Raw genomic sequence first — 11,749 nt, 5'->3', positions numbered from 1 at the left:
CTGCTGTCAATCAAACACCAGGACACGCCCCTCCAGCTGCTGTCAATCAAACACCAGGACACGCCCCTCCAGTTACTGTCAATCAAACATCAGGACACGCCCCTCCAGCTGCCATTTCAGAAATTTTTTTTGGACCTTTTTTCTACCATTTAATCATAAAATCAATAAATAAAATGTTCTTAGGCTGTAAAAAATGAAGATTTCAGTTACATTTATTGTTTTAATCTTTAAATTATTTCCTTCTTGGTCAGATTTGGGGAAATTGAGGGTTGTGAGGTTTTGACTGCACACGTCAAACAGCCAATTTCAACTTGCTATGAATCCAGCTGTCAGAACATCTGGACGACCTCTGCAGCTCAGTCAAAGACGAGACTGGACAGATGTCTCACTCTGATCGAAAAACTCTGAGTCCCGGCTGTCCGTCAGCTGCTCACCTGGACATGACCTCCTCCTCCATCTCTGGAGTGCAGCAGATCTTCATTTTCAGCCAGAGAGGCTGAGCTGAAATCTAATTCGGCGCTCAGTTCATCTACAAAGCACCAATTGGAGGCGAGCGGGAGAGAAGCTGAGCTGCTGCTGACTTGCGCTAAAACCCATCGATCTGCTCATTTTCTGACCTTTTTTCTTTTCTTAGCCGCGGTTTTATTTATTTCATTTTTTGGAGGGAAGCGAGCTCACCGGGCTGAGCTGAAACCGTATGAAGCGCTTCATACAAATGACTGGAATCACACTTTTGCCCTTTTACTCAAGTTCAAAACAAAGCTTTTGTGTTTCTGGAGTTGCAGTAAAAGGTCGTGGTGTGATGGAGGTGCGGGTCTGTAATGGGTGGAGGTGATGGAGGAATCCTCAGCAATGAGTGGGCGAGACAAAGATGGAGGATTTATCCATCGATCGTCTCACCCTCCGCTGGGTGAGATCAGATCGAAGGCCTGCGGTGATGAGTTTTAATGAACGCTGTCAGCGTGGATGCGGCGCCTGTTTGACCTTCTCGTCTCAGCTTTGTGGGAACTTTTTGCGGATGATATTAAATTTACAGTTTATCAGCAGAAAACGGGATTATGTGCGCACTCAGTGGGATTTAACTCCCACTAACTGCTGTTCTGTTTTCAGATGAAGCTAAAAGTCGATGTAACGCTTTTAGCTTCAGCTGGCAGGTTCAGGCACACTGTGAAAACAAAGAATCATAATTCTACAGATTTCGTTGGTGTTTTTAAAGTACATGAAAATCTAATTAATATCACAAAAAAATACTGTGAATCCCCATGCCGGACATTTAGGTTTTTATATATTTTTAAAAGAGAAAATTAAAATGTTTTAACATAAAAAAAATAAACAGTATAAACAGTTAAAGTGTATCATAATGTCACAAATTCAAGTTTCATACTGAATAGATTTGTTGATTACATTTAGGACTATAGGACCAGCATGTCTCAGAGAATGTGGCTTCGAAGACAAAAAGAGTCGTTAAAACATGAACAGAAAATCAACAACTATGCTATAAAGGAAGAACGATCAACACTAAAGTGAAAACAACATTGTCTGATACTAAAACAGTCCAAACCTTTGGTGATGCATAGTTCTTTCCTGAATGTTTGTGACTATCAAACACCAACGCCACCATCTCTCAGGTTGCTGTTCCACTCCTGTCTAAAGAAACAAAGAGCAATGACAACAAACTCATGGCTCTGTGTTTTTTTTTTTTTTTCCTTCTCCGGTCTACCTTCTCAGGTTACCTAAATATACTTTTAAAATTAGACACAATTAGTGACAACAGAGGAAAATTTATTTATAAAATGATTCTGAACATGCACAAAATCTGTAAATCTGCAGAGAGCAAGAGAGAGATGAGTGATGGAGGCCACCGAGACTCCTATGAGTCCTCTGAAGGACTTACAAGCTTCAGCAGCTGAGATGGAAGACACTGTTCATACATCTGCACACACACACTTTGAAGCATGGTGGTGGCAGCATCATGATGTGTGGATGTTTCTCAGCAGTAGGCCCTGGAAGGATTTTAAAGGCACGGCGTAAAATCAAAGTATAGGGACGTTATTTTTAGTGTTGTTTGGTGCCCCAGCTGTTTTTTTTTTACAGTGCATTTCCACCTCAACTCCACACAGATGTTGAATGTTACTCTCTAGTCTTTGCTCACACTTAAATCTTTTGCTGTCAATCCGAAACAGCGGTGCAACATCTCATTTACTAACACTGTAAGAGGATTCAAACCAATGCAGTTCATCGAAACAGATAAATCCTTGAAGCAGAAAAGCTGAAAGTTCAGTCTGACCCACAGGGAGAGACCGTGACATCAAACAGCAGAATATTCAGACGGGATGAGCGTCCACACACACACAGAGGAACAGAATCAGTGCGATTCATTTGTGTTTAATCTGCTAAATGTGGGTTTGATGTCCACGAGCGTCCTCACCTGTGGGAGCTGATCTGAAAACTTTTCAGTTCGAAGCGAAAACAACAAAGCAGCTGGAATACCAAAGGCCACCGTGTCTCGCCAGAGGAACGAAATATCAAAACAGAACGGACATGTAGGATCAGACATTAAACACCGGACATTTCTCTGCTGTGTGATCGGAATATATTTAAAACTTTATGGTTAATTTAGTCACTATAATAAAGACTAGCACCATAACTTTTCAATAGAAGTCAACTTTTATGGCGTAAGGTCATAAAATACTCATCTCCTAATGCTGACATACGTCAAGTATTACACCTCCACATCAGACCGGGATCATCCTCTGGGGGGCTTAAATGTGGTCATTCTCTGATGTTGGCTATGTTCACATTACACATAACCACATTAGTCCTGATTAGCTTTAGAGATGTTGATATGTGAACACTGTGACGTCTTTGTTGTGCTACATGAAAATTCAGGATTAGAGTCACTGAGATTCGTCCTCAAGGGAAAATAAACATCTCTAGATTTTACAAGTGTCACAACAGGTTTATAAATGTGACTGAGGCTGATTTTATCTTCATTTTTTGTTTTTTTTACAGGCTACAATTCCAACTTTACCTAGAAAGACTGAACTAGACCAACCTAACCTGACTAACCTAACCAGGCTAATTTGACTAACCGGTCTAACCTAACCTCCTGCTGTGTTCTTGTCCTCAGTGGGAGAACGAGCAGCTGCACAGTCTGGAGGAAAGAGGTCGTCTTCTTCTCTCGCTGCAGTTTCTGCCTCCTCTCAGCTCGGAGGACGAAGACGTTGAAGCAGGAAGTGAAGGCCGTCGCAGTGGCGGTCTTTGTGTCGGTGTGAAGCGCTGCGCCCACCTGGCAGCCATGGACGTCAACGGGTTCTCCGACCCGTACGTCAAAATGTAAGAGCTCAGACACACTGTCATAATAAACTGTTCAGTTCAGTCCTGCACTGACCTCCATTCATCCATCATCTATACACCGCTTAATCCTCACTAGGGTCATGGGGGGCTGGAGTCTATCCCAGGGTGAAGGCAGAGGACACCCTGGACAGGTCACCAGTCTATCACAGGGCTACACTTAGAGACAGACAACCAAGCACACTCACATTCACACCTACGGACAATTTAGAATCACCAATTAACCTCAACATGTTTTTGGACTGTGGGAGGAAGCCGGAGAACCTGGAGAGAACCCACGCTGCACGGGGAGAACATGCAAACTCCACACAGAAAGATCCCGGGTGTCCTCACCGGGATGCAAACTGGCGACCTTCTAGCTGTGAGGCGACAGTGCTTTCCACCTCTCCACCTTGCAGCCCACTAACCTAACCTGACCAGCCAAACCAGACCACCCTAACTTGACTTATTAGTCATGGTAACGAAATTGATCAGTTTTGTTGTAAATCGCAATAACAATGACATTTCGCTTTTTTTTTTATAAACTAATGTGATTAACCTAACTGTGTTACAGTAACCAGACTAACAATACATAAACAAACTAGCCTAACCAGACTAAACTAACCTGACTAACTTAGCCTGTCTAACCTAACCAGGCTAATCTAACTTGACTAACCTGACCTGACCTGACCAACCTCATCTGATGAGCCTAACCTGACTAACTTAACCCGACTAACCTAACTTTACTTACCTAACCCAATCTAAGCTCAACTAACATAATCTAACCTGACTAAACTATCCTGACTAACCTAACTTTAGCTTTGTGCTGAGATCTGAGGAATGAAAGCACAAAGCAGGTTCAACATATCCAGGATATATTTTCATTATCTGCCTTCACTGAACCAAACAGTCACAGTCTGGACAAGTTGGTTATCAACTCATTAAATCAACCAGAGTTTCTGAACTGGGATATGAGCGTGTTCACATTAAAGAGGCACTTAGCAACAGATGACCAATCAAAAACATGGACAGGTTTATATTTCTGTATGTTTAAACGGCTTCATGTTTGTTTCTTATTCAAAATGTTACTAAATTATCAATATAAAAGCACAACATTGTATAAAGAAATGACAGATGTCGTCCCTTTATGCTGCTCACAAAAAAGACAAATTAGAAAAGAATTGAGTAACAAAAATAAAACAGTTTTCATGGCAATGAGTTCAATAATCTCACATTCACTGTGATATTGTCATTGTGTAAGACAGCTTTAGTGTTCCAGCTGCTAGTAGGTGTGAAACTGTTTTTGAACAAAGTGAAGAACAAAAATAAAAACATCCTTGAACATCAAACCTGCTGTGGAGGTTCAGCATCAGTTACCATGGTGATGTACCTGGGAAGAAGTGAACCACCGTCGTAGGACCGAAAACCCAAAGTTAAACACAAACAAACACAAACAAACTAAAACGAGAGTTGCACAACTTCAACATTCACTTTCTGGTTCCTTGTTTTTGTTGTATAGAACTAAACTTTAAAAGTTAAAAAATAAGAATAAAATGAAAAATGCCAGAAAAAATAAAACATAAAATGTTTACAGATAAACACTGGAAACATTTTATTTTTTTTTTTTTTCTGACAAGTAAATTGTAAACAGTTTCCCGATTTCATGTATTTCTGTGTATCTACAAAGATATTGTTTTATTGTTAATTTTGCTCCTTTCCAGTTTACCTGAAATTTGAAACACATTAACTGAACAGTGAAGAATGCTTTAGTGAAAAATTCAATGAAATAGAAATGTATTTATTAGATTTTGGGTACAAGCTCAAAACAGACAAGCTCAGAGATGAGCTAACCCTGAAGAAAAAAAAGCTGAATGTATGTAATAAACCATCAACATGTAATCTCATGTGTTCAGATGTGACCTTTATAACTGTAACTGTTCACAATAACTCGTCGAACCTCCTGCAGACCTCACTGAGGACTGAATCTCACATTTCCACCACACCGAGACAATTAAAAGCTGGAGTTCTGCCATCTTATTAGCCGTTCTAATCAATGATGCCGTTTTTTGTTGAGGAAAAAAACCCATCTGTCTGCAGGCAGGGAGGATAATGAAATAAAAAAACAGAAGACAGCGTCTCGTCCGGAGGAAACACCAGGGGCCGCAGTTGGGGATTTAAGGCTTCTCCTTGCTTTTGTTTCCTCCGGCTCTCGAGGGACACTTGCTTTGAAGAGGACGACAGGTTTTATATTAATGCTGCACGCTGTCAGAATACAAACTGAGCCGGAGCCAGAACAAGGAGGCGACTGACAGCTGAGAGGTCGAACAGAGATTCAACGGTTTTAGAAGCGACTGCCGCCTCCAGAATATCAGCAGGCTGTGTCACTGCAGCACTTCAGCCAATGTATCGGCTTAAAATAGGTCGATACTCCTTTTAACTCTTTTGCACTTCTCTGCATTGTTTTCCCTGCTCCGTGTCAGACATACATACCAATACAGCTGTTTTGTTTTTTTGTTTTTTACTGGTTGAAAGATCTTTAAAGGACAAATTCAACTCATTTAATGTAGTTTTCCACCTGGCAAAAGGTGCTGCAGCTCCCACGCTGTGACTGAAATGTTATTCATGTCAAAACCACATGATTTCAACCACAGCAGGTATATTTAAAAGATTATACTTCATATGATAACTGCAAAAAGAGATCATTACATAAAACCTATCTGTAAGTCATGTTATTCAGTCTAGCTTCCAAATATGAAGAAGAACATTAAACAAAGCAAACACATACAGCCTAAGCATCAGAAATAACTCTAACCCTCATTAACGTCAGGCCTGATTACAATATAAACTGCAAATGTTACTTTGACTTATTCAGTCACAAGAAACGTTTAGAAGGAAAGTTTCACGAAGACAAAACTTTGCTGTCATGATTCACTATTTTGATGACTGAATAATAATCATATTGACAATAACAGAAGCTTTTTGATGACGGTAAACTCAACATAGGATTGTGAAGGAAGCACTGATGCTACAGTGACGTCTTGGTCTACGTATTTCCCAGATGTAAGGAAATGTGATAAAAAAAATAAAAACAATCACATTGTTTTTAGATTTATTTCAGTGGAAAAGAAATGCAATAATTACAACTCCCGCTAAAATTATTACTCATATCGCCATATCTGTGAATATATATATATATATATTCACATATTTTAACAGTGCTCAGAAAAACTTTAGAAACAAAGCAAGTATTTTTTGAAAACCAAAAAATATTGATGTGGCGGATTTTTGGAGATAATTTTAAAAGTTTGGCTCATGTCACATTTGTTAGCATAAAAGGGGCGGAGCTTATGACCTATAATGCAGCAAGCCACCAGATCCCTGCTCTGATACTTTTTATTGCAAACTGGCTGTGAGCTAAAACTAAAACATTAATTCCTTTTTAAAGCAGTCAGACATATCGACTGGTGTCTGCAGGGTTGGCCTCAGTGGATCAGCAGCCTCAGCTGTGAGACAGCAGCTCAGCACTTGGAGTCAATTCAGAGGAAATGAACAGATTTAATATTCCAGCCGGCAGCTCGGAGCTCCTTCATCTCCTGCACAGCGTCCCCAGACCGACAGCAGGGTACCAGGAGCCCAAAATGGGGGGTGACAGCGATGAACAGGAGGCAGTCAAGCGAGTCCACACCTCGCTTTTATCATTTCCTTGTGTCATCTTTAAAATAATTGGTCAGAACCAATTACAGCTCAGCTATGTCTGCTCCAATGACTCTGCTGCTGCTCGTGTACAGCTCAGGCCTCCAGCTCATGTTAGTCATATACCAACACTGGACCCAGATCAGTGACAATGTGGCGACACACATCTGAGGACACACTGTGAGGACTCAGTGTCCTTATAGGGACACAGAGAAGTCCTGATGAGGTAAAGTTGGGTTAGGCTACGGTTAGTTTGATTTAATATGGTAAAGCTAGAGCAAGTTATTTTAGGGTTGGGCTAAAGAAATAAGGCAGTTAGGTAAGGAAGAACTAAGGTTAAGTAATGTACGGTTGAATTAGGATAAAGTTAAAGTCAAATTAAGGTTAGAGGAATGTTACTTCAAGGTTTGGTTAAAGCTTAAAATTAGTTAAGTGAATTTTAACCTGAGGCTAAATATGGTACGGTTAAGTTCGGGAAGGTTAATTTAATGTTAGAGGCAGGTTATTTGAAGGAATCCTGTACCAACACTGTACACAGGTTACTGAAAGTGTTGGGAGATACTTCTGTTAATACATTCACACTGTAGGAACTCAGTGTCCTTACAGGGACACAGACAAGTCTCGATAAGGTTAGGTTAGGTTAAGCTGGGCTTAGTTTGAGGTAATGGGAGGGTGAGGCAGGGTAAGATTAAATTATGGTTAGGCTAGAACAAGATTATTTTAGGGTTGGGTTACGGATCCAGTTCGGTTAGGAAGAATTAAAGTAGGTAATGTATGGTTGATTTAGAATGAAGTTAAACTAAAGTCAAGTTAAGGTGAGAGGAATGTTACTTCAAAGTTGGGTTAAAGTTTAAGATAAGTTAGGGGAACTTTATGCTAAGGCTAAGAGGCAGGTTACTTTAACGTTGGGTTGGTTTATATTGGGTCAGGGAAGGGTTAGGGAATGTTTAGGAGCAAGTTAAAGTTTTAATGGGGTATGGTGACGTTAAAGTTAGGTTAATGCTACTTAAAGATTGGCTTAAGTTTAGCTCCGGTTAGGAGAAGGTGAAGTGGTAGGGTAAGCTAGAGTAAAGTTAGTTGACTTTTAGACCTTACATTCAGTCCTCAGTTACTGAGATTCAGAGAGCTGGTTTTAGGGTTCAGGTTAGAATCGGGTTCAGGTTAGGGTCCCAACAAAGACAGATGTTCAAAGTGCTGCACTTGTGAAGACAATAACAATAATAATAACGACAGTCCACGACTGGTGGAGGGTCGTGTGTTTTCTGTGGCAGAAGCTAAATGAGGGTCATCAGCTGATAAAACCAAACCTGGGCCGGTGGCTCAGGCATATAAAAGCCTCCCTCAGTCATTCTTGCTCTTGTGCTCCAACAGGATCTCTCTCTGACAGGAGCTGGCCATTCTCCAGACACCAGCAGCATGGTTTTCTGTTTGTTCTGTTCCCTAAATGCAAATTTTGGTTTGTTCTTTTGATAAAAATCAATATATTTCAGTCACCATACAGTTTGTTACGTCCCTGGTTTGTTACAGTTGTTGAGCTGTAACACACTGTAAAACTGACTTGGTGCGATTAATTATTAATCACAGCTTCATTACTGATGACTCGCACGATTTCATCAGACTGCAGCGTGAAAGTGGTCCTGCAGAGCAGCAGTATGCTGCAGGCTGCAGTAATTAAACTCTTCTTCAGTCCTCTCACTGTGGTTCTCTCATTAATGGATTTATAATCAGCCTCACAGTCACAAAGATAGGAATTTGCAAGTCACTGATATGATCTGATGGTTCATCTCTGATCATTAAAAACTAATGATGGTCCCACCGGGCTCGCTGCAGGTTGTTTTGGTAGCCATGCTGCTTAAGTGCTGCCTTGAAATGTGTCAATTTCTCTCAAACTTCACTTTCAGCAAAATCAAACAGTCATTATTAAAGCACTGAGAAGAGCAAACACTTTGTACATATATAATTGCATTGACAGGCTCCACACAGCAGCTCAATGGTCAGTCACGTAGCATAAATCAAAAGTAAACAGTTTTTCTCTCTTTTTCAGATACTTGAAGCCCGACATACAGAAGAAATCCAAGCACAAAACAACCGTGATGAAAAAGACCCTGAACCCTGAATTTAACGAGGTGAGAACCCCCAACTGCTTCACCCCAGCCGGTCGAAGCTTTAACAACCTCCTGCTCGCTCTCTGCAGTTATTATTTCATTTAAATTTGGTCCCTTCTGGCCACTTTACCCCCAGATCTGCAGGAAAAACCTCTCAGGAATGTCTTGTGTTTCTCCCTCATACATGATAACCAGAACATGCGTCTCCTGCAACAAATTTGATTTAAGCCCTTTTGGTGATGGAAAAATATCAAGACTGGGTCTCATAGATGTCATGCATAATGACCAAAAAACGATAACCAGAACTTGACCCAAAAAATGGAAAATAAACATAATGTGACACAAAAATTTGTAATTTTGGAGACTCAAATAGCTAATAATGACCATTAACATCTTCAGCACTGTGTCTTTCTGTCTTCTGTTGCTTGTTTACATCATTTCCAACCAGAAGAAACCTGTTGGTCAAATAAAAACCCGCCACAATCAAAAGTCGGCATGGGAATGAATTCAGCACTGAGCTGTTCAGGAGGTTTCTCATGCTGGACCTTGCAGCCCTTCACGCCGTCTTGAATCTGAATCATGTTTGCTCTGCAGGAGTTTTTCTATGAGATCTCGCTATCGGAGTTGGCCAATAAGACGCTGGAGGTGACGGTGTGGGACTATGACCTGGGACGCTCCAATGACTTCATCGGTGAGATCACTCCTCCACTCTGAGCATGAAGTGAAAAGTGACGCCCTGTGGTCCACGAACGCCTCAAGGCTTTTTGGGAAAACTCTCGGATATCAGTTCTACGGCTGACAGGAAGTCAGTCTGTCAGTGTTGGTGTAGAAAGTTTTTAACAGGACCATTCTCTGCTTCAGCTGTGAGAAAACGCTGTAAATATTAATGAGTCTAACACATGCTGCTCATTAGTGCCGGCAAAGCTGCTCAGCTTGTGGAGGTTATTACTGCATATTTATCACACGAACCATCTGTATTTCTGATCTCGTTCTTTTCCTGCGCTAATTTCCGTAGTTTAGCTCTTTCTGTCATTATGTTCACGTTCTGGTTAAATATGGAAACACAGTGCTGATTGCTGGAGTTTTCAAGCAGAAAATAATCTTTTCAGATGAGCTGTCAGGACACCAATCAGCACCCAGAACATCATGAGGCATCTTTGCATTGAAGCTCTATCATTTGTTAGCAGAGTCATGTTAACAGTTACATTATCAAGCATTTTATTTGGAAGAATTAACATTTTATCTGCAATAATGAAAGGGAAAACTTTTTTCTTGTTTCCACTGTAAATTATTTTTCTGCTGGTAAATGAAAAATACTTTTCAGATGCTTTTAAATTGTTTAAAGAAACGAACTTCTAAACTTACAGCTTCACTTTTTTTTGATTATAAGTTACTACATTTGTTTGTTACAGATGTTAGTTTGGGTTCATGAGCAACTTGTCTTCAGATTTGTCCATATGAAGACAACAATGACTCCCAGGTGTCCATATAAAGATTGTATTGACTCTCAGCTGGGAAACTAAGACAACAAAAACTCCCAGGTGTCCACATAAAGACAACAAAGACTCCCAGGTGTCCATATAAAGACAACAAACAGTCCCAGGTGTCCACATGAAGACAATAAAAGTCTCAGGTGTCAACATAAAGACAATAATGACTCTCAGGTGTCCACATAAAGACACTAAAGATTCCCAGGTGTCAACGTAAAGACGAGGAAGACTCCTCAGCGTCCATAAAGACCATACTGACCACTAGGTGTCCACCAAGACAAAAATAACTCCCAGGTGTCTAAAAAGAATGTAAAGACTCACAGGTACCCATAGAGAGACAATAACAAATTCCCATGTGTCCATTTCAGGACAATCAGGGCTTACAGGTGTACACAAAGAGATAATGGACTTCCACATATCTGCATAGAAATTATGAGGGTATCCGAGGGTTCGCCTAAAAGCTCATGACTCCTAGATGTACTTAGTAGGACAACAATGGACGTCTAACTCTTCCTGTGCTTCCTGTTGTTTAGGTGGCGTCTGTCTCAGCTGCCAGTCCCAGGGCGATGCCCTCCGCCACTGGACGGACTGCCTGAAGAACAAGGGCCGCAGGGTGGAGCGGTGGCACATCCTGACCAATGAGCTGCCGCGAACCCTGAGCCATGACTAACGGTGAGCAGCAGCAGCCTCCACAAATGCAGACGTCACTGTCAGGGATCACATGGTTCACAGGGATCCTCTGGTTTCTTTAACGGATGGACGCGAGCAACTTCACCACAGGAATCACCAGTAACCGAGAGGACGAGTGTATTATATTACAATAAGAGTCATCATGATGGTTGGAGAGCAGGGTGAAGCAGGAGCAGCGTGGCGGTGTGCCTTCATTACCGATCATCTGGATTGAAGCACTGTCAGCACCACACCTGCATTTATACATACACAACAGGGTTACACATGAAGGGTAGAGCCCACCAAAGTGAAGCAGACGCAATGTAGATTTGTCATATGAAGTTAATTGCATGGGTTTTCTTCCACTTCAGCCTGGCGAAATCCTTCATTTTTGGTTTCCTACTTGCTGTTTCCACTCAATTTCCATGTTTACATAAACTTTTTGCATACAGCCAATCA

General features: G+C 41.1%; 1 protein-coding gene across 1 annotated transcript in view; it reads left to right on the top strand.

Annotated features, from left to right (window-relative positions):
• Window positions 1-11,291, top strand: part of doc2a (double C2-like domains, alpha) — a 41,423-nt gene extending 30,132 nt beyond the window's left edge. The window contains exons 7-10 of the mRNA XM_008294941.1: window positions 3,131-3,336; window positions 9,071-9,152; window positions 9,726-9,822; window positions 11,155-11,291. Coding sequence (XP_008293163.1) covers window positions 3,131-3,336; window positions 9,071-9,152; window positions 9,726-9,822; window positions 11,155-11,291 — 522 coding nt within the window. The remainder of the gene's footprint in view (window positions 1-3,130; window positions 3,337-9,070; window positions 9,153-9,725; window positions 9,823-11,154) is intronic.
• Window positions 11,292-11,749: the final 458 nt, after the last annotated feature.

Source organism: Stegastes partitus, unplaced genomic scaffold (assembly GCF_000690725.1).
Source record: "Stegastes partitus isolate 25-593 unplaced genomic scaffold, Stegastes_partitus-1.0.2 Scaffold1008, whole genome shotgun sequence".
Taxonomy (NCBI): Eukaryota; Metazoa; Chordata; class Actinopteri; family Pomacentridae; genus Stegastes; species Stegastes partitus.
This window is presented reverse-complemented; position numbering and strand designations above follow the sequence as displayed.